This window comes from Macaca thibetana, chromosome 19 (genome assembly GCF_024542745.1).
Source record: "Macaca thibetana thibetana isolate TM-01 chromosome 19, ASM2454274v1, whole genome shotgun sequence".
NCBI lineage: Eukaryota > Metazoa > Chordata > Mammalia > Primates > Cercopithecidae > Macaca > Macaca thibetana.
The window spans coordinates 39,708,334-39,731,420 of record NC_065596.1 but is presented as its reverse complement, the minus strand read 5'-3'; the positions used below and the strand labels follow the sequence as shown (position 1 = coordinate 39,731,420).

Genomic DNA, 23,087 nt, shown 5'->3' with positions numbered 1-23,087 from the left:
AACTTGGACGATTCTGAACAGCAGTACAGAGTGAAAAAAGCGTCTCTAAGGATCACATGTGTTACAACATTCTTTTTGTTTGTTTGTTTTTTGAGATGGAGTTTCACCCTTGTCCCCCAGGTTGGAGTGCAGTGGCTCGATCTCAGCTCACCGCAACCTCTGCCTCTTGGGTTTAAGTGATTCTTCTGCCTCAGCCTCCCCAGTAGCTGCCTGACACCATGCCTGGCTAATTTTTGTATTTTAGTAGAGATGGGGTTTCACCATGTTGGCCAGGCTGGTCTCAAATTCCTGACCTCAAGTGATCCACCTGCCTTAGCCTCCCAAAGTGCTGGGATTACAGATGTGAGCCACCACGCCCAAGCGTAACATTCTCAAAATGACAGAATGATAGAGGTGGAGAAGATGAAAAGTTGCCAGGAGTTAGGGATGGTGGGGGAAAGTGTTTGACTATGAAGGGCGTAGCACAAGGGAGGTCTTTGTAGTAACAGAATAATTCTGTATCTGGACTGCAGTTGTCATTATATACATCCAGATGTGATAAAATGACAGAACTGTACACACATATTATACAAATGTCAAATTCCTGGTTTTGATACTGTCCTGAATGATTTAGTCGAAGTAACCATCAGGGGATGCTGGGTGAAGCACACACCAGACTTCTCTGTTCTATCTTTGCAACTTCTGTGAATCTATACTTACTTTTTTTAAAAAAAGAAATTTAAGACAGAGTCTCCCTCTGTCACCCAGGAAGGAGTGCAGTGGTGCGATCATAGCTCATTGCAGCCTTGAACTTGAGGTGGGCTCAAGCAATCCTCAGCCACCTGAGTAACTAGAACTACAGGCATCAGCCACCATACCCTGTTAATTTATGTTTTATTGTTTGTTGAGTCGGGGTCTCTCTACATTGCCCATTCTGGTCTCCATCGCTTGGCCTCAAGCAATCCACTTCCTCGGCCTTCCAAGATGCTGAGATTACAGGTGCCAGTCACCGCACCTGGACATAAATTTTTATTTTCTTAATTCCAGCAATCTTAATGGGGGACTCCAGGCCAGGTGGCCAGGTCACCAGGTCCCAAAGGTCTCAGGCAGGGGACCCTTTGGGACTTGAATTCCTGCTCCTCACCTAGAAGGAGTAGCTGAGGTTTCTGCTGGCCACGGCGCCAGGTGTGGCTCATAGTCTTGCTACAGGAGGGGATTGGACAATGGGTCTGTGGACGTGTCTTGATTTCCGGAGGCCAAGGGCTGCGTGGAGAGGGCAAGGGAGGAGGAGCACAACTCCTGAGAATGCAGCCTCGGCGCTTTCACTCTTCCTCCCCGCCGTTCCTCCAAACAGGTCGTTGGTCTCCTTTTTTGGTGACTTGACTGTCACCCCCTTACCAGGGAAGCATTGAAAGCAGGCAATGAACAGAGTCCCTGAGAGCCCTGGGTGGCCACTCCCTGCCTGGCTGTGTCCCCCTCACCCCCCCACCTCTGCCCAGGACGGTAAGATGGGAACAATGATAGTGCCTTCCTCACAGGGCTGGCGACAGCACACACAGGACACGCTCGGCAACCCGAACATCCCATGACAAGCATGTGGTAAACAGACGTAGGTTCCAGTCCCAGGTCTGCCATGTGTTTGCTGTGACATCTGTCGGTTTCCCCTCCCAGGGTGATAATAAGATTGCTGTTACGACTTCAGGGCTGTGCTGCGACAGGTCCCCAGTCCTTACAGCACTTTGCACGGTGGCTGCTATGGAACGGGCTCTCTGTGAAAGTGAGCCGTCATTATTCCAGACATTGTCAGGTACCCTGCTGACCCATCACTCCCTGCAGACATCAATTCACGCACCTCTGGCTACTCAGCCCCAGCCTGAGCTTCACAGAGAGACCCTTTGAGACGAAACTGTCATTTCCTTCCCGCTCCCCGGGCAGATCACGCTCTAGGGTGGGAAGGGGTCTTTGGCTCAGCTGCCACCAGACTTCTCTGTTCTATCTTTGCAACTTCCTCTGATAATTATTTCAAAATTAAAAGAAAAATTTTTTAAAATTCGCGAGGTGAGGTTGTCACCTCCTGTTGAAGGAGCAGCCTGGAGTTGAGAGCGAGAAGAGTGGGGAAAGAAAGAGGCTTGGCTACTTCTCCTCCCTTTTTTTTTTTTTTTTTTTTTTTTTTTTTTGAGACCAAGACTTGCTCTGTCGCCCAGGCTGCAGTGCAATGGTGCAATCTCAGCTCACTGCAACCTCCAGCTCCCGGATCCAAGCAATTCTCCTGCCTCAGCTTTCTGAGTAGCTGGGACTACAGGTGCGCACCACCACGCCTGGCAAATTTTTGTATTTTTAGTAGAGACAGGGTTTCACTATGTTGGCCAGGCTGGTCTCGAACTCCTGACCTTAGATGATCTGCCCACCTCGGCCTCCCAAAGTGGTAGAATTACAGGCATGAGCACCACAGTCGACCTTTTGTTTTCTTTTTTAGCGACCGAGTCTTACTCTGTTGCCCAGGCTGGCGTGCAGTGGTGCAATCACAGCTCACTGCAGACTCAAACTCCTGGGCTCAAATGGTCCTCCTGCTTCAGCCTCCTGAGTAGCTGGGACTACAGACATGCGCCACTGTGCCCAGCTTATTTTTAAGCATTTTTTTCCTACATACAATGTCTGCTATGTTGCCTAGGCTGGTCTTGAACTCCTAGAAAGCACTTCTCAGCAGTGCAGTGCATCTCCATCCCTGGCCAGTCGCAAGAGCCCAGCCCTGCATGATCACCCACCTGGGGAGGAGGCTTTGGAGTGGCCAGTGCCGCTGGGAGCTCTTTCATCAAGGAGGATAATGGAGCTGCCTGCCCCAGGCACCGTCCCAGGGACAGGGTGGGAGGCGGGCCAGGGATGGATCGGTCATCTCCGTCAGGAGTGACTCAGGAGGTTGGCAGACCGGGAGGGACAAAGAGACCCGTGTCATGACCATGGCCTGGTGCCTGGGTGTCCTCCCTCCCGCACATGGTGGCCCAGCCCTCCTGGCACGTGAGGCCGTGAGACCTTCTCACCTCCCTTCCTGCCTGGCCAGCCCTCATCTCAGCATCTGCCCCCATCTCTCTGAGTCACTATGTCATGTGTTCTGATTCTTCCTCAGCTTGGCATTTCAGAGGGAGGGGGTGCCATCTGTCTTCCCTGTCCCTGAGGGCCTCCCTGGGCGTGAACTCGGCCGGAGTAGGTCACTCTTGCGTTCTGCACTGAACCTGCCCCTCGCGCTTTCTTCGACCTCTTAAGGAAGCAGCTGGAGTCACCTTTGACTCTTCAAGTGAGTCCTGCCACTTCCTCCTCCAAAATGGGTCCTGACCCCACTCCTCTCTCCATCTCCACTTCCTCTCTCTTGGACAATGGCCAGGGCCTCCCAGCCCTGTCCCTGCCTCCACTGATAGCCTGTGTTCACTGTCCACGCAGCTGCCAGTAGGCCTCTGAAGCCTCAAGCCCTCCATCACACCCTCTGAGCTCACTTCTCCAGCGGCTTCTCAACGTGCTCTTTGAAAGCCCAAGTTCCAGCTGGGCGCGATGGTTCACACTTGTAATCCCAGCACTTTGGCAGGCGGAGGCAGGCAGATAACTTGAGGTCAGAAGTTCGAGACCAGTCTGGCCAACATGATGAAACCCTGTGTCTATTAAAATACAAAACTTAGCCAGGCGTGGTGGTGCATGCCTGTAATCCCAGCTACTTGGGAGGCTGAGGCAGGTGAATCACTTGAACCCGGGAGGCAGAAGTGGCAGTGAGCTGAGATCACGCCACTGCACTCTAGCCTCAGCGACAGAGCAAGACTCCATCTCAAAAACAAAACAAAACTAGAATTAAATTCCATTGCTGGATGGGGTGGCTCACGTCTGTACTCCCAGCACTTTGGGAGGCTGAGGTGGGTGGATCACCTGAGATCAGGAGTTCAAGACCAGCCTGGCCAACATGGTGAAACCCGGTCTCTACTAAAAATATAAAAATTAGACTGGCGTGGTGGTACATGCTTGTAATCCCAACTACTCAGGAGGCTGAGGCAGGAGAATCGCTTGAACCCGGGAGGCAGAGGCTGAAGTGAGCTGAGATTGTGCCACTGCACTCCAGCCTGGGCAACAGAGCGAGACTGTCTCAAAACAAACAAATAAACAAGCACCAGTCCTGCCTGTGGTCTACAAGACCCTGTGTGATCAAACTTCCTTGGGCAACCAGTCCACCTCCATCACTCCACTCAAGCATGCTTCTTTCCTTCTTGTTCCATGAACGTAACAAGTGCATTCTCGCCAGGAGTCTTTGCACTTGATTTTGGCCTTCCCTGGACCCACATTCCCCAGGAACCCACAGATCTCCCTCCCTCACTTCCTTCCGGTCTCAAGTCAAATGACTTCTCTTTCTGAAATGGCAGCCTGACCCAGCACAGCCTGACATTGCACCCCTCTGTGGTTCCTTCACTGTCAGAGGTCATGTGTTTGCTTGTCTTTCGGATCATTGTCTGTCTCTTCTGCAGAACGTCAGCTCTGGGAGGCCAGAGAGTGATTTTTGGGGGACACTGCTGTGACCCTGAGGCCCAGCATAGGCCTGGCACACAGAGGTGCTCAGTGAGCATGTGTTGAATTCTGGTGTTCTGGTGGGATCCAGGAGCTGGGTGGGGAAGTCTGAGAGAGTGAACTCGAACTCAGGTCCTACTTGTTTGTTTGTTTGTTTGTTTTTTGAGACAGGGTCTGACTCTGTTGCCCAGGCTGGAGTGCAATGTTTCAGTCTCAGCTCACTGCAAACTCCATCTCCTGGGCTCAAATGATCCTCCCACTTTAGCCTCCCGCGTAGGTAGGACTACAGGCGCACGCCACCGTACCTGCCTAATTTTTGTATTTTTTGTAGAGACAGGGTCTTGATATGTTGCTGAGACTGGTCTCAAACTCCTGGGCTGAAGCCATCCACCAGCCTCAGCCTCCCAACGTGCTGGGATTACAGGCATGAGCCACCGCACCCGGCTCGGTCCTACACATTCACCATGGTTGAGTGCCAGTCCCTCCTAAGGGTGGTCTTTGTGTCAAATTCCTTCATTGTTTCCCAAACTTTACAGGTTTGCCTACAACCTTCAGGACTTTTGTCCTGTCTATGAGTCACCTGCAACATGTTTATTGAATACATTTTAAAAATCAATTCAGTTGATTGATTTTTTTTCTTATTTATTTATTTATTTATTTATTTTGACTTAGCCTCATGTGAAGCCGGTTTGGCATTCTGGTTTCCTGTTGTTCTGGCGCATACTAAATGAAGCATACACAGTAGCGTCACAGTGGCTCCCGGGGCCCTCAAGCTGCACTTTGGGCAGAGCGGGGTTACTCCCCGATCCCTGGTTATTGACAATGTTCTGCTCCTGTGGGCGAAGTCCTCCCAGGCCAGACCTGCTGGAGCCAGGATCTGTCGTCGGGGGACAGGTGTGTCAGGGCAGGGCTGGTGAGCATGTATGCAGCGGATCTGGAAGGGGCTTCCCTCCCGGCTGCCGAGAGGGCCCTGTGTATCCCCAGCCCCATCTCATGCCTCTCCGGCCTTGCTTCAGCTCCTCGAATTTTGCAGTTTTGCTAAACATGTTCCCACTTGGGGCCTTCACACATATGTGAGTTTCCTTCCATAGGGAAGCCTCCCCTGGCCCCTCAGACCTCAAGTCACACTTAGATTCTATGCTGTAAAACAGCGGTCCCCAACCTTTTTGGCACCAGGGATCGGTTTCATGGAAGACAATTTTTCCATGGACCTGAGAGTGGGGAGGGAGCTGGGGATGATTCAAGCACATTACATGTATTGTGCACTTGATTTCTATTATTATTACATTGTGATACACAATGAAGTAAGTCTACAACTCACCATCACGTAGAATCAGTGGGAGCCCTGAGCTTGTTTCCCTGCAACTAGACGGTCCCATCCGGGGCTGATGGGAGACAGTGACAGTTCATCAGGCATGATCTGTGAGTACGCAACCTAGATCCCTCGCATGCACCGTTCACGATAGGGATCGTGCTGCTACGAGAATCTAAAGCCGCTGCTGATCTGACAGGAGGCGGAGCTCAGGCGGTCATGCTTGCTCGCTGGCTGCTCACCTCCTGCTGTGCAGCCCAGTCACTAACAGGCCACAGACCAGTATCAGTGTGTGCAGTACAGCACTGGGGACCTCTGCTGTAAAAACTCTGAGCTACCCCTTGGGAGCAGGTGTCACAGTTGTGGTTTGATATGTGCATGAGATTCTTTCATGTCCTTCTCCCTGCAAGACTGTGAGCCCCGTGCGGAAAGGGCATGCACTCTGCCAGCTTGGACAGGCCCCACAGAGTGCCTCCCTTCCCACTGCCCACGGCCCGGCCCCCACCCATGTCTGCTTTCCTCCTGCATGTGGACTTCCCGTCCCAGCCAAGCAGCCCCATGTCACCTCCCCTCCCGACCTGGTTTGTTCATTCCTGCCTCTAGGCCTTTCTTTTGGTCTCTGTGCTGCGTCCTCTGCCTTCTTCAAAATGCAGGGAGAGGCGGGGCATGGTGGCTCATGCCTGTCATCCCAGCACTTTGGGAGGCCGAGTTGGGTGGATCACTTGAGGTCAGGGGTTCAAGACCAGCCTGGACAACATGGTGAAACCTCGTCTCTACTAAAAATACAAAAATTATCTGAGTGTGGTGGGCGCCTGTAGTCCCAGCTACTCAGGAGGCTGAGGCAGAAGAATCGCTTGAATCTGGGAGGCAGAGGGTGCAGTGAGCCAAGATTGTGCCACTGAACTCTAGACTGGATGACAGAGTGAGACTCCATCTCAAAAAAAAACAAAAAACAAAACAAAACAAAAACCAGGCAGAGCTGCCGTATAGGAAACCCTGCCCTCACTGCTGCAGCCCACGGCTTAACCTTACTGCTCCTCCAGCACCCGAGCTCTGTGAGCAGCCTTTGGTTCTCACCAACACAGCCGTGTAGCACAGCGTCGGAGTGTGGCCTCTGCAGCCAGTGGTTGGGGCTCAAATCTGGGCTCCACTGCTAACAGCTGGGGACCGCGGAACTGATATAACTTCTCCAGGCTTCAGCCGCTTGTTCTCAAACATGCACGTGCATCAGAATCCACCAAGGACTTCTCAAAACACAGATTCCTGGGCCCCACCCCAGGGTTTTTGATTCCTGAAGTCTGGGGTGGGGGCTGAAAATTCGCCTTTTTAGCAAGCTCCCTTGTGCTGCTGATGCTGCTGCCTAGGGACCACACTTTGAGAACCATTGTCTAGTTGTTAGGGAAGGTAAATGAGGTTAATGGAGATTAATTAACGCAAACTGGGTAGAATCATAGAAAGCGTTCAACAACTGTTAGTTACTAATCCCATTTACACGAGACACTCTGGCCCTTTTTTACTTCCTGACAGGTATTATAGAAAAAGTGCAATTGATACAAAAATTAGCTGGGCGTGGTGGCAGGTGCCTGTGATCTCAGCTACTCGGGAGGCTGAGGCAGGAGAATCGCTTGAACCCAGGAGGCAGAGGTTGCAGTGAGCCGAGATCGCACTACTGCACTCCAGCTTGGGCGATAGAGCGAGACTCCATCAAAAAAAAAAAAAGAAAGAAAGGAGAAAGAACGAAAGAGAGAAAGAGAAAGAAAAAAAGAAAGAAAGAAAGAAGGAAAGAAAAGAAAAGAGAAAAGAAAAGAAAAGAGAAAGAGAAAGGAAGGAAGGAAGGAAGGAAAGAAAGAAAGGAAAAGAGAGAAAGGAAGGAAGGAAGGAAGGAAGGAAGGAAGGAAGGAAGGAAGGAAGGAAGGAAGGAAGGAAGGAAGGAAAAGAAAAGAGTGCATTTGAATCAGAAGAATTGACCCCAGGGCCTGGCCACACCATTTCTGAGCTCCGGGACCCCGGGAAAATCACCTAACTTCCCTAAGTCTCAGCGTTCTCATTGTCACAGAGTTGTCCTCGGAGACCCTTCTCAGGATAGCCTGAGCCTCTGGAAAGTGCTTGGTATACAGCTGGTGCTTAATTAATGTTTCTTGAACTGAATGTAGGGATGTGTAAAATTTGCTGACACTGCAAATTGCAGCATGAATATGAGAGATGGGGGTGAAACCAACATGGGCTCGTGAGACCTACATCTGCGGCTCACACTCCAAGCTGCAGGGACCAGGAGGTAATCTCAGTGTAAGAAGCCGGCCAGGTGTGGGACAATAGGGAGTGGTGAGGACTGTGGCCAATGCACAGGACCCTCCCTTTCAGCAAGCCATGGCCACGTGCAAGTGCAAGCCTGGTGCTGTCAACTGATCTGACTGCAACAGAAACCAGCATGAGGATTTTTATGTGAAATCACCCAGAAGTCAAACCAGACCCAGCCCGCAGCTACCAGCTCAGAGTGGGAGCAACTTAATGGCCACTGACCCTGGGTTCAAGGCTAAAATCCCTGGGCCCTTGCCTGCACACCAGGCTCAGCCGAGGGCAAGGAGAAATTCTGTCATCGTTCTGTAGACGGTGGGATGGCAGACTGCCCAAAGACGGGTCAGAAAGCATCAGGATCTAGACTGGCTTTAGCTTCGGGGCATTTATTTCATGTCCCTTTTGTACAGGCCCTGGGGCCAGGTGTCGGGGCAGGAGACCAGGCAGGAAGTAGCAATAAATAACACGGACAGACAGAGCTCCTCTCCGGACAGATGAGGGTAAAGGTGGTTGGAGAGGAGCCGTAATGAGGGCGTGGGGGTGTTGGCAGGGAGGGGCAGCTGGGAAGGAGGGGGAGGTCAGGTCCCCAGGACCTCACTGTCACCTGCCTCATTCCCCTCCTGCCCCAGCCCCCGCTACTTTTGGGAGGAAGGGAGCCCGCAGCCAGTGGGGGCCAGCGAGGGTCCTGAGGGGGGTCAGCCACATGGGCTGCCCCCAGCTCCTTCACTTGACCCGGATTTCAGCATACTCAGCTAGCTCCTCCGTCAGTGTGTAGCTGTCCTTGGTGGGCCGTTTCCCCAGGTCCGAGTGAGAATAGCTCAGGTCCAGCTCTGGGGGTTCTCCCCGAAGGCCCAGCAGCCTCCTCTCAGATCCCAGGCGCCTCTCGCTCTAGGAGGGGAAATCACCCATTAGCAGGGTCCTGCTCCCTGCCTTTTCCCCATGCAGAGGCCAGAGTATTTGCACCCTCAGAGCTCCTGAGTTCCGTACCAAGTAAATCCCTGTGTCAACCTCCTTTCTCAAGGACCGCAGGCCCAGCAGGCCCAGCGCTCACCAGGTCCCACTCTGGAGCTTCTGCCAGTGTTAATCATTGCTGAGCTTGAAATCTGCCTACAAATTCAGTCTATCCAGGAAGCTTTCTTCTTCTTTTTCTTCTTCTTCTTTTTTTTTTTTTTTTTTTTTTTTGAGACCCAGGCTGGATTGCAATGGCTCGATCTCGGCTCACTGCAACCTCCACCTCTGGGGTTCAAGCGATTCTCCTGCCTCAGCCTCCCGAGTAGCTGGGATTACAGGCGCCCGCCAACACGCCTGGCTAATTTTTTGTATTTTTAGTAGAGATGGGGTTTCACCATGTTGGCCTGGCTGGTCTCGAACTCCTGACCTCAAGTGATCCAACCGCCTCAGCTTCTCAAAGTGCTGGGAAGCCACCTAGTCAGGACCCCATCTTTCCAAATTCCTGGAAATACCTGGTTTGGTACGTATCCCCCATGTTTAGATCCGGCATGGGTTCCCCCTCCATCTGGGAGGTCCTGCAAGTGACACGTGGGTTCCCCTCATGCTTCCCACCCCCCAGTCACAGGAATTTGGACACACAGGACGGGGGCCACAGACAGAAGGGAGCTGCAACAGGAGAGACTAGACAAGGCCAGCACCGCCGGGCAGGCCCAAACTTCACCAGAGACCACCTTGACACCTGACAGGGACACACGGACATGCACGCCAACCCCAGGGCCCAAGGAGGGCCCAGAGGAGGGCACACTGAGGCCCCCGGAACCTACCTCCTGGGGCGCTCAGTGAGAATCCAGGGTAGAGACCTCTTTGGACTATTGGAGAAGGAAATGCAGTCACAGACGCAGGCAGGGGGAGGGAGGGGTTCCTTGGGCCCCATGTCCCATCGCCCTCTACAGAGCTTCAGCCTGGGCACCTCCTCCCCAGCCTCCAGGTCCAACCCAGCCCTGGAATGTCCTTCCTCTCCTCCTCTGAGAGGCCACCCCACTCCCCTGCCCCTTGGCCTCACAGGCCCCTCCCAGGCCCTCGGTGATCCTGGTATCCAGGTTCCCAGGCCAGCCTGGCGCTGCAGGGCTCCGGTCCTTACCTCGTACTTCTCTGGTGCCCCCGAGATGCGGAAGTCGCTGCTGAACAGGACGGCAGGGCTGTCCCCTGCCGAGAAGCTGGGGCTCTCTGTCACGTTCTTTCTGTAGGGCAGGACTCGTCAGACCTCCCTCTGCCCTCCCTTTCTGCACCCCCATGTGTTTTAGGAGTTCGGCTCAGGGGACCTCAGAGTTCTCCCACCCATCTCTAAGATGTGGCAAGCAGCCCTTTCAGAACCAGCCTCTCCTGCCCACACAGCCCATCCTTCCCACCTCTGCGGCCCCTGCCTGGCTGGGGATGAGCCACCAGGCCGCTGGGCTCTGCTGTTTTTCAGGACCCCCGTCTGGATTCTCCAGGTTCCCCCTCATAGGCTCTGGGTCTGTCTGCCCCTCTTGCCGCCAGGATGTGGAGCAGAGAGGTGAATTTATTTCTCAGGACAGCTGATGTGTGTACACCACAAGGAAGAAACACAGCTGCAGTTCAGTTGGGCCAGGTAGCTGTGGTTTGGGGCTGGAGAGGTTTTCTGTCTGTTTATTTGTTTGCTTGTTTGTTTGTTTTTAGAGACAGGGTCTCTCTTTGTCACCTAGACTGGAGTACAGTGGTGAAATCATAGCTCACTACAGCCTCAACCTCCCAGGCTCAAGCGATCTTCCCTCCTCAGCCTCTGGAGTAGCTGGGACCACAGGCCCGTGCCACTATGCCTAGCTAATTTTTTCATTTTTTTGTAGATGGGGTCTCCCTATGTTGCCCAGGCAGGCCTCTAATTCCTGAGCTCAAGCAATCCTTCCACCTCAGCCTCCCAAGTAGCTGGGACTACAGGTGTGTGCCACCATGCCTGGCTAATCAAAAAAAAATTTTTTTTAGAGATGTGGTCTTGCTGTGTTGCCCAGGCTGGTGTCAGATTCCTGGCCTCAAGCAATCCTTCCGCCTTGGCCTCCTAAAGTGTGGGATAACAGGTGTGAGCCAATGCACCCGGCCAAGGCATATATTTTTTGCCACAGATGTGTGTAATCTTTGGGGCTTCTGGCGTCAAGTGGACCTGCTGTTGTGGCTGTAGGGGGTACCTGGGCTTTCCCCACCACACTGGAGTGTGTAGCGGAGAGTTACTGGAGATAGGGAGGCCGTCAAAATAGAATGTGGGGAAACAGGCCTCAAATGATGTGTGTAAAGGGCTCAGCCCAGGCCCTGGTGTGCCCCTGACCAGCAGGGGCTGGAATTAACAGGAACCCTCTCTCCTCTGTCCCGCTGAACATCCCAGAGCAGAATTTGCCTTCTCTACACTTAGGGTGCTGCCTTCCCCCGCCCACTCCAGGCCTCCATCTCCCACCAGGTCCCCTTTTTGGATCATCCCCAGATCAGCCCCGGCTGGCACTCACTTCCTCCGTGTCTGGGTAATGTAGCAGACGATGGCAATCAGGATGGCAAAGGCGACCACAGCGCCCACAGGCCCAATCTTGGCCCACATCAGTCGATCTGAGGACAGAGAAGACCCAGGCGCCCTTAGGGCTATGGGTGGTGGTGACAACACCTGAGAACTTTGGAGACGTGCTGGGGTGACAGTCAATGTATTCACGCAGCCGGGGCATCCTTGCACTGACTGACTGGCACGGAGGCTCCTGGCGCCAGGGCAATCCCTTTTGTGCTGGAGAGGCCCTGGGGAAGGGCTCATACCGCCAAGGTCAGAGCAAACTCGGGGCAAACTCAGGGCGGCTTCTCCTCTCCACCCGGAAAGGGAGAATTTGACCTTTTTCTCAATCTGCATAGCCCATGCTCTGTGGCTGTTGGTCAGCCTTGGGAGCTTGGATCCAAGAGGAGCCCGCTGCCTCCTGTGGCTCCCACCCCAAGTCCATGCCACTCACGGGCTCCCTGGAAGGGCAGCTCCAGGCTCTTGGCGCCATAGAGGTTCCTCGCAGTGCAGATGACGCGGGGCGGGGCCTGGGCCTGCCCCCGCAGCGTGAGGATGCTGGTGAGCACCAGGCCGCTGCGCTCGGAGTACACGAACTCCCGCTCGCTCTCGTTCACGGTCACATTGCGCGACGGCAGCTCAAAGGCCACGGATGGCTCCGGGTTGGACTTCACCACGCACAGGCACTGCACCGTGTCTCGGGCTGCCGCGCAGTGGGACTCCAGGAGGAGCACAGGAGCGACTGCAGAGGCAAAATCAGGACTGAAGGTGGCCAGGAACCAACGAGGCCCGGCCCGGGAGACTCCTTGGCTCAAGGCAAGGCCAGCGTGGCCAAGGATGGGGGCGGTAGCTTCAAGTAGAGCCCTCCAATTTCCCCCTCCTTTTTTCTCTGTCCTGACTGAGAGTGCCTTGACCTCACTACGACCCTGCCGGCTGCCTGTTTTCACTGCAAGCTTCACTAACCCACGCCAGGGGCCTTGAACATTCCCAGGCACTGATAAAGGTGTTTAGATTGTTGCTCAAAACACTAAAAGAGGTCGAGCACGGTGGGTCACAGCTGTAATCCTAGCACTTTGTGAGGCCGAAAAGTGGATGGATCACCTGAGGTCAGGAGTTCGAGATCCTGGCCAAGATAGTGAAACCCTGTCTCTACTAAAAACACAAAATTAGCCAAGTGTGGTGGTGCACACCTGTAGTCCCAGCTACTCGGGAGGCTGAGGCAGGAGAATCATTTGAGCCTGGGAGGCAGAGGTTGTAGTGAGCTGGGATCTCGCCACTGCACTCCAGCCTGGGTGATAGAATGAGACGCTGTCTCAAAAAAACCCCAAACAACAACAACAAAAATGAAAGAATGAAAGAAACCAGCCCCAGCCCTGGGCCAAATTCCTTAAACCCTCATGTAAACCCATACCCTGACCCTCACAGACATGTCTGGGTAGAACCTCCCTTTCTCTCACTGTAGCACCGTGCCAGTTCCCCTCCCAAATGCTTTGGACTGGTGATCACCTGGTGTTTAGTGCCTCTCTCTTTGGAATCCCAAGTGGCCTCATTTCAGGATGGTTTGGGGTGCTCTCTTGGGGCGATTCTTCTGGTGCCGCTTTTGAGGCGACTCTAGCCTCAGGTTCGGCCTGGACGGAGCACTATGTCACAGGGATGGGCTGTTTCTCCTGGGCCCTGGCTCTTTCACTCTCTCTAACCTCATTCACTTTGAAATACATAAATCAGATCACAGCACTCTGCTCAAAACCCTCCTTCTGTTGCTCCGCGATTCACCTAAAATACAAATCCTTTATTTTTTATCGTTTTGAGACAGGGTCTGGCCCTGTCGCCCAGGCTGAAGTGCAGGGGCAGTACTATAGCTCATTTGCACTCCTGGCCCCTAGCGATCCTCCTGCCTCAGCCTCCCAAAGTGCTGGGATTACAGGCATGAGCCACTGCACCCAGCCACATTCGACCATTTTTGACATGCAGAAAAAATTTCACATAGTTCAATGTAGTATATACAGCAAAAAGTACGAATATTCACCCTAAATGAAATCAGTACAGATTGCAAACAGCCTTGTGTTCTTTAGGGCAGATTTTGCCATCAAATCAGGGTGTTGCCAAAATTGCAAAAAGCCTTTTGATTTTAAAGCTTTATGTTCAGAACTGCAGAGGACGGTAAATCCATCTTACTCATGACAGTTACTGGAGGGTTTTTGTTTGTTTTTGTAGAGACAGGGTCTTGCTATGTTCCCCACGCTGGTCTTGAACTCCTGAGCTCAAGCAATCTTCCTGCCTTGGCCTCCCAAAGTGCTGGGATTATAAGGTGCAAGCCACTGTGCCCAGCCCAAAATACAAAGTCTTTCATCTACAAGGTCCCTCAGGCCCTGCCTGACCACATGCTCTCTCCTTCTCTTCCCCTGGCTTAGTCCTTTCCAGCCACACCGGTTCCTTGCTGTGTCTCAAAATCGTGGAGCTTTCTGCCACTCCAGGATCTGTGTGTTTCTCCCTCAACCTGGAACACTTCCATCAATTGCCTGTGGAACGCCCTCCCTCGCTCCACATCGGCCTCTACCCACGCGGCATCTCCTTCTCTGACCACACAGGGAAGCTGCACCTCGCTCCATGCATCATTCACTCCCTGCCTAACTCAGCTCTCCTCTGCAGCACTAACCCTCCCTGCATCACACGCTGATATAAGGGGCCCCCTGTTTTCATCAAGACAGGGGCTTGCTCCATCTCCACTCTGGGCCTCACACATAGAAGGGAGGAACTATGGAAATCTCCCAGCCCCCGGTCTCCCCAGACCCTTGGGGCTCACAAGGTTCAGACTATCCCTTCCTTTCTGGCTTCCAGCCTCTGCTCCTTCCTTTCAGTCCCTGCTGCAGATGCCCCCTACTTCCTCCCCTAAAGCCCCCTTGAACCCTGGCCCCCCCTCACCCGTGGGATTCCCTTCTGCCACTAGCACCAAACACCACCCTCCACCCAAAGTCACTTGGTTGAGCTTTGCTTTGCTGCCACTGGATTACAAAAATAGTACTGGTAGGCTTTTTTTTTTCATTTTCAAAAATAGGAAATTATTATTATTATTATTATTACTATGATTTTTTGAGACGGAGTCTCTCTCTGTCGCCCAGGCTGGAGTACAGCGGCGCGATCTCGGCTCATGGCAACCTCTGTCTTCCAGGTTCAAGTGACTGTCCTGCCTCAGCCTCTTCAGTAGCTGGGACTACACGGGCGTGGTGATGCCCGGCTAATTTTTGTACCAAAATACGAAACTGTTTCCCAGCACCGAATGCTGCTTTTTAAACTATGTTCTCTTTCTTTTTTTTTTTTTTTTTTTTTTTTTTTTTTTTGAGACGGAGTCTCACGCTGTTGCCCAGGCTGGAGTGCAGTGGCGCGATCTCGGCTCACTGCAAGCTCCGCCTCCCGGGTTCCCGCCATTCTCCTGCCTCAGCCTCCTGAGTAGCTGGGACTACAGGCGCCCGCCACCGCGCCCGGCTAATTTTTTGTATTTTTAGTAGAGACGGGGTTTCACTGTGGTCTCGATCTCCTGACCTTGTGATCCGCCCGCCTCGGCCTCCCAAAGTGCTGGGATTACAGGCTTGAGCCACCGCGCCCGGCCTAAACTATGTTCTCTTTCTCGGCCGGAGAGTCCAGCACCCTCCTTGGCTTGCTCTAGACTGAGCACGGGTTCTCAGTGAGTTCTTACCAAAACCCACTTCCACACAGGCAAGAGACCCTTGGCTCACCTACCCCACCTATTTTCAATTTCCAGCAAAAAGAATGTGCCGGTAATGGTGGTGAGAGTCATACGGGCACACGGATTCACGGCGGGGATGGGAACCTCTGTGCATACGTCTCTAAGTCTACTAAATAAAAAGTCCTCTTCGGGCAGAGATGCAATATGCTTGCTATAGTGTTAACCAGCTAACACACCATAGAGTACATTAATAACAGCGAACCTGAATGGACAGACTTAAAACTTTTTCAAAGCACTTCCACTCAAGACAGCATCACTGGTACTCTGGTGACAAAGTGTCCGACCTGGATGTTGGCGGAATGCCGATACCCTGCTGGTGCACGTGCTTAGTATCTTTGCAGGCAACCTGTGAAGCTGCAGAAACTGTTATGGGGCTCTAGACAAACCTCAAAGACAAAGGTACAAAGAATGAGGAGTTTGCAATGGGATGGATTTGGCTTGAATCCCAGCTCTGCCATCTACTGGCTGGATGAGGCCACTCAGCCTCCTGGACCTACAGGATGGAGTTCTCATCTATGCAAACCAGGGGGTTACAGTCAGTAACTCACAAGGGGCTACAGGACTCCAAAGATAGGCGCGCAAGTGTGTTGTAAACACTTAACATCCCATCCGGGCGTGGTGGCTCACACCTGTCACTCCAGCACTTTGGGAGGCCAAAGCAGGAGGATCACTTGAGCCCAGGAGTTTGAGACCAGCCTGGGCAACAGAGCAAGACCCCATCTCTACAAAAAATTAAAACATTAACTGGGCATAGTGATGCATGCCTGTAGTCCCAGCTACTCAGGAGGCTGAAGTGTGAGAAACAGTTGAGCTCAGGAGGTTGAGGCTGCAGTGAGCAATGATCATACCATTGCATTCCAGCCTGGGCAACAGGGCAAGACCCTGTCTCTAAAAAATAATAGTAATAATAAATATGTTTAAAAAATAAAATAAAAACACTTAACGTCCCACCCAAGTACTCATGGGTAGATAGACAGAACCATTCCAGCCGAGGGGTCACATGAGCAAAACCTCAGCAGCAGAACACACACAAATATTTAACCTGGAGTCCAAAGGAAAAATCAGTGAGAAAGATGATGACATCCAATATCCACAGAGTACGTAGCACTATGGACACTCAGTATTGTTCTCTTAGTTCTTCTTTTTTTCGGGGGCAGTGGAGGGGTGGGACAGAGTCTTGCTCTGTCATCCAGGCTGGAGTACACTGGCTCCATCTCAGCTTACTGCAACCTCCACAACCCCCAGGCTCAAGCGATTCTCCTGCCTCAGCCTCCTGAGTAGCTGGGACTACAGGTCTGCACCATCACGCCTGGCTAATTTTTGTATTTTTAGTAGAGATGGGGTTTTGTCAAGTTGGCCAGGCTGGTCTCGAACTCCTGGCCTCAAGTGATCCACCTGTCTCAGCCTCCCAAAGTGCTGGGATTACAGGCGTGGGCCACCATGCCCAGCCTAATTCTTTTAGTTCTCACAGCCATCTTTGTGGTAAGATACTGTTATAAACCCTTGCTAAGGGTTGCAAAACTGAAGTCACTTGCCTGAGCTCTTGCAGGAGGATGGGGACAGAGCTGGGATTCTGGCCCAGGTCTGTTCAGCCCTATTGGGACTGGATGCCAGTCAAACTTCTGTTTCCTTGTATTAAACTGGGGTGAAGAATGGTATCCTCCCCCCAGTCACATGGTTGTAAGAACAAAATAGGTCAATATGTGCAATGTGGCCGGGCGCGGTGGCTCAAGCCTGTAATCCCAGCACTTTGGGAGGCCGAGACGGGCGGATCACAAGGTCAGGAGATCAAGACCATCCTGGCTAACACGGTGAAACCCCGTCTCTACTAAAAATACAAAAAAATTAGCCGGGCGTGGTAGGGGGCGCCTGTAGTCCCAGCTACTCGGGAGGCTGAGGCAGGAGAATGGCGTGAACCCAGGAGGCGGAGCTTGTAGTGAGCCGAGATCGCACCACTGCACTCCAGCCTGGGTGACAGAGCAAGACTCCGTCTCAAAAAAAAAAAAAAAATATGTGCAATGTACTCAAGCTAGTTCCCTAGACATCTCAGGCACTCGGCAAGTTTGCACGCTTCCTACATGCCCCGTGCCATTCAGGGCTCTGGGGTGGGCAGGTAGGACAGAAGGCCCTGCTCAAGGGTCACCGCCATTGTCAGTGAACATTGGAGCCCTGGTGCTAGGGAACATTGACTGTATGCAGAGGGAGGGAGCCTGAGGGTCACACTCTCCAAGGGCAAGCACTTTGACACAGCCCTGGGTGAAGAGTGGGGAGCTGGCAGGTGGGGCAGGGGACAGGGCCACTGCTCCCCTCAATTCCAGCAGGGTGAGGCCTGCACACTCCATATCTGCCTGTGTGTTCGTTTTCAAGAGAAGCCAGATTGAGTCCTGGAGTGCTAAGAGCTGTGAGGGAGGTGAGGCAGCCAGAGGTTTAACAGCTGGGGCAGACAGGAGTCTGGAAGTATCGGGCTCGGACCAATTTTATAGCTGCCTGGCCTCAGGGAATTCCGCCCCTGAGTTTTCTCCTTGGTGAAGGGGAGAATGATAACACACCCCTGTTTCACAGGGTGACCCTAGGATTGAAACTGAACCAGATAGGCCGGGCGTGGTGGCTCACGCCTGTAATCCCAGCACTTTGGGAGGCCGAGGCGGGTGGATCACTTGAGGCTAGGAGTTGGAGAACAGCCCAGGCAACATGAAGAAACCCCATCTCTACTAAAAATACAAAAATTAGCTGGGCGTGGTGGTGCACGCCTGTAATCCCAGCTAGTTGGGAGGCTGAGGCAGGAGAATCGCTTGAGCCTGGGAGGCAGAGGTTGCAGTGAGCCACGATCGTGCCCCTGCACTTCAGCCTGGGCGACACAGCGAGACTCAGTCTCAAAAAAAAGAGAAAAAAGAACTGAGCCAGAAAACAGCTGTAGGGGATTCAAGGTCTGGCCCAGGGCAGTCCCCTAATGCCCGCTTGCTGCCCACTGCTCTTACTATAAAGGAGAGATCTGCACCCCACCAGAAAATGTATGCAAGGTGGTGCTGCATGCTTGCTCAAGTGCTCCCATCACCTCCTCTCTCTGACTCTTAAACTTAAGAATCACTGGTGTGGGGTGTAGCAGGGGACAGGGGACAATAAGAGGGGGAAGCTGGCCCAGGATGGCACGCACAGATGGAGGGAGCAGGGGACCACGCAGTCCCGCACCAGGATCACATCAACCCCACTAGGGAACAGAACCAGGAGGGAAAGTGCCCAAAGATTATAGGTCAGCAGGGAAGGGACGGCTTTGCCACGAGAGGTGGCCCCACAGGACTAACCTATATCTGCCATGTACTGATTGTCACCATGTACACAGCACAGAGCATATACCGTGTAGCAGACACTGCATTGAATTCTTTGCATGTTGAATGTCATCAAACTTTCTGACAAATTTGTGTGGTGGGCGCCATTATGGGCATCGTGAAGACCAGAAAGGTGAAGTTTAGAGAGGAGTGCTAGAAGCCAACAGGAACTTGGGGGGAAGCAGGGGAAATGGAAACAGGAAGGCGACATTCCAGAGGGAGTTGCTTGAGGAAGGGGAGTCAAAACTGTGACTTGGCTGCTACAACCTGGAGTGATGGCTGTGGCGGTAGGGGTGGTGGGAGATGGTGGCACAGTCCATAGTGAGGAGATGAGAAGCGCTGGCCAACCATGCAATGGTGAGTTTCATTTCCAAGACAGTAGCTTTCTATGTGCATCTATGTCATCTCTCCAGCTATTCTCTACCTGTTCATAAGCGTGGTGTCTTCTCAGCCCTATCCTCCACCTTTCACAGAGCCGCACAGTCTTTTGTGTATAACAACTACCCCATCAATGTATTCTGCTGTCATAACATAGGATGAGGTCAGCCTTGGGCAGGGAAGAAGAATGGGACCAGACTGCCTGGATTCAAACCTCAAATTCTGCCATTTCCTGGCTGTGGGGACTTAGGCAAGTGGCGTAACCTCTCTGGGTCTCAGCTTCCTTCTCCATAAACAGGGGAACAGTAATAGAACCTCCCTCATGAAGATGTCATGAGGATGAAATGAGTGGGTTGCTGTACAGCGCTTCCAACAGTGCCTGGTACATAGCGACACTCTACACAGGTTAGAGATCATGGTCATTGTTTTGGTTAATGCAGAGGGGCAGTAGCCACAGGATCCAGAAATTTCATTGGTCAAAAGTCCACCCCAGGCTGGATGCGGTGGCTCACGCTTGTAATCCTAGGACTTTGGGAGACTGAGGCGGGCAGATCATCTGAGGTCAGGGGTTCGAGACAAGCCAGGCCAACATGGCAAAATCCTGTCTCTACTAAAAATACAAAAATTAGCCAGGTGTGGTGGCTGGTGCCTGTAATTCCAGCTTCTCAGGAGGCTGGGGCAGGAAAATTGCTTGAACCCAGGAGGCAGCGATTGCAGTGAGCGGAGATTGCGCCACTGCACTCCAGCCTGGGTGACAGAGCAAAACTGTGTCTCAAAAAAAAAAAAAAAAGGAAAAAAAAGGTCCACCCCTGGATGTGGGAACACAGTATTCTCAGATGGGATTTTATATTCCTGCTGTGAATTCAGCTTCCCTTCCTCGTCTCTCCGGAGGACAGGCAAAGCCAACACTGATTGGGATGCATGGGCACCCACAGTAACCCTGGTGTCCCCCACGGAACCATCCATCCCCGGCATAGGGGAGTGAAAGTTACTCACACTCCACAGCCAGGTTGAAGGGGAGTGGAAGGTACTCACACTCCACAGCCAGGTTGAAGGGGAGCGGAAGGTACTCACACTCCACAGCCAGGTTGAAGGGGAGCGGAAGGTACTCACACTCCACAGACAGGTTGAAGGGGAGCGGAAGGTACTCACACTCCACAGACAGGTTGAAGGGGAGCGGAAGGTACTCACACTCCACAGACAGGTTGAAGGGGAGCGGAAGGTACTCACACTCCACAGACAGGTTGAAGGGGAGCGGAAGGTACTCACACTCCACAGACAGGTTGAAGGGGAGCGGAAGGTACTCACACTCCACAGACAGGTTGAAGGCGGTGGCCCTCTGGCCATACTGGTTCTCAGCCACGCACCAGTACTCTCCATCATCCTCGGGTGACACGGCCGGCAGCTCCAGCTGCAGCTCGCTCTCGTAGATGACTGTAGCCAGGATCTGCTTCTCCTTGAAGATGGTGAGAATAGGGTCCGGGTTGCTCTGCGTAGAGCACAAGATAGAGACCGTCTCCCCCTCTACGGCCACCATGGTCCCGTTCACCGTCGGCTTCCAGGGTGCATCTGAGGGGCGGGACAGGACTGATGGTCAGAACCCAGTAGATGTTTCTGCCAGCCACCCCCAGATAGGACCCCAGATCCCACCCCAAACCTAGCACACCAGTTCAGGAAGGCTCAAGTGACCCCAGTCCCGGCTATCTCGTTTCCAAGAACAGCAGCTCTGTAGCCAGAGTGCTTGTCTTCAGATCCCGACTCTACCCCTGCCCAGTTGTGTGTGCCCACGTCTTAACCTCTCTGGGCCTCACTTTTCTCATCTGGAAAATGGGCTTTATAATAGTTCCATCTTCATAGGGGCAATCATCTAACATTCACTGAGAACCTGCTGAGTGACAGGCATTGCTCTAGCTTGAATGCCTAAAGCATGTGGAAAGAGCAGATGTACTTAAATAAAATATATACTTTGTAAGATGGGAAGAAGTATGTAGAGAAAAATAAAGGGGCTGAGGGTATGGCAAATCAGGGTAGTTATAGTTTGGGATAGGATGATGGGGGAAGGCTTCAGCGAGCCTAGCAGGTGGGCAGAGCCAGCCATGGGAATACTGGGGGGAAAAGGGCATGTCAAAAGCACGCAGGAGGCCAGGCATGGAGGTTCATACCTGTAATTCCAGCACTTTGGGAAGCTGAGGCAGGCAGGTCCCCTGAGGTCAGGAGATCGAGACCAGCCTGACCAACATGGTGAAATCCCGTCTCTACTAAAAATACAAAAATTAGGCCGAGCTCGCTGGCTCATGCCTGTAATCCCAGCACTTTGGGAGGCCAAGGCAGGCAGATCACGAGGTCAGGAGTTTGAGATTATTCTGGCCAACATGGTGAAACCCTGTCTCTACTAAAAATACAAAAATTAGCCAGGCGTGGTGGTGTGCGCCTGTAATCCTAGCTACTCGGGAAGCTGAGGCAGGAGAATTGCTTGAACCAGGAAGTGAGAGGTTGCAGTGAGCCAAGATTGCGCCACTGCACTCCAGCCTGGTGACAAAGTGAGACTCTGTCTCAAAAAAAAAAAAAAAAAAAAAAGCCCGCAGGAGCTATGGAGCAAATGTTGGCTGGGGCTGTCATTGTTAATATCCCCAGTGCTGGGCACTTTGCCTCAATACACATTTGTGAATGAATGAATGAAAGAATGAATGGTCTCTCCTTGGTTCACAGCTAAGAATCCTCTTCTGACCAGCTCCCTTCTTGCAGGCCCAATAATATAAATTTGCATACAAGGGGCTGGATGAGGCCTGAAGTCCCCTCAACCCTCTCATTAGAACTACAATGAAATTCATTTAAAAATGCGGATTCCTGGCCAGGCGCAGTGGCTCACGCTTGTAATCCCAGCACTTTGGGAGGCTGAGGCGGGAGGATCACTTGAGCCCAGAAGTTTAAGACCAGGCCAGGGAACATATCCATTCTCTGTCTCTACAAAAAAATAGAAAAATTGGCTGGGTGTGGTGGCTCCTGCCTGTAGGCCCAGCAGTGCAGCAGGCTGAGGTGGGAGGCTCGCTTGAGCCCAAGAGTTTGAGACCAGCCTGGGCAACATAGCAAGATCACAACTTTACAAAACAATTTAAAAACTAGCCTGGCATTTGGTGGTGGTGCACACCTGTAGGCCCAGCTGCTTGGGAGGCTGGGGTGGGAGGCTTGCTCAAGCCCAGGAGTTTGAGGGCAAGGGGTGCTATGATGGCACCACTACATTCCAGACTGGGCAACAGAGCAAGACCTTGTCTCCAAAAAAATTTCATAAAGTAAAATTTTCTGGGGCCAGGCCCACACCAAGTCCCAGAACAGCCAGGAGCTGCCCTCAGGAAGCTGCAGCTAACAGGCTTCCCTAGGAGGCAGGCCTGGGTCTTATCCTGGGAAGGAGGGTGAGGCAGAGCAGGTGTTCCCCAGATTCTTGTGCAAAGAACGAAGGTGCACATTGACCTGCAACCCTCCTGTCCACCTTGGTCTCGACTGTGTTTATGGCCCGTCTCCTGCGGGGCTCAGCCCCTAATCGCCCTGGATGAGGCCTCTTCCCTTTGTCTCTCGGCTGCAGGTGGGCGTGTGGACACACAGGGCAGGCCACTCACACATGACACTGAGCCCCACGGTGCGGTTGTCCTGGCCGTAGGCATTCTCGGCCAGGCAGGCGTAGACGCCGTCCTCGGCGGGGGTCACCTCCTCCAGCTCCAGGAGCAGGCTCTCGGCCACGGCCTCCCGGAGCACCGTCCCGTCCCGCATCCAGGTCAGCAGCGGCGGCGGGTTGCTGTCAGCCCCACAGAGCAGGCTCACGTGGGAGCCCTCGATGGCTTCCACCGAGGAGTTCATCTCCACAATCACCGGGGGGTCTGAGGCCCGCGACACAGCGACTTTAGTGAGCAGGTGCTGGGGACTTGGCCCAGTGCCCTCTCCCCGCCAGCCCGGCCCAGCTTCCAAAACTGCCCGGCCTCGCCCTCAGCCTTGGCCCCACCCCGGGACTGCCTGGTTCCGCCCCCA

At 53.0% G+C, this 23,087-nt stretch overlaps 1 protein-coding gene across 1 annotated transcript in view; it reads right to left on the bottom strand.

Moving 5' to 3' along the window:
- Positions 1-8,499: 8,499 nt before the first annotated feature.
- MAG (myelin associated glycoprotein) overlaps positions 8,500-23,087 on the bottom strand; it is a 37,537-nt gene continuing 22,949 nt past the window's right edge. Inside the window, exons 7-12 of the mRNA XM_050768747.1 lie at positions 22,682-22,939; positions 20,376-20,636; positions 12,073-12,360; positions 11,590-11,686; positions 10,218-10,317; positions 8,500-9,013 (exon numbers count right to left, since the gene is read on the bottom strand). Coding sequence (XP_050624704.1) covers positions 8,849-9,013; positions 10,218-10,317; positions 11,590-11,686; positions 12,073-12,360; positions 20,376-20,636; positions 22,682-22,939 — 1,169 coding nt within the window. The 3' untranslated portion in view covers positions 8,500-8,848. The remainder of the gene's footprint in view (positions 9,014-10,217; positions 10,318-11,589; positions 11,687-12,072; positions 12,361-20,375; positions 20,637-22,681; positions 22,940-23,087) is intronic.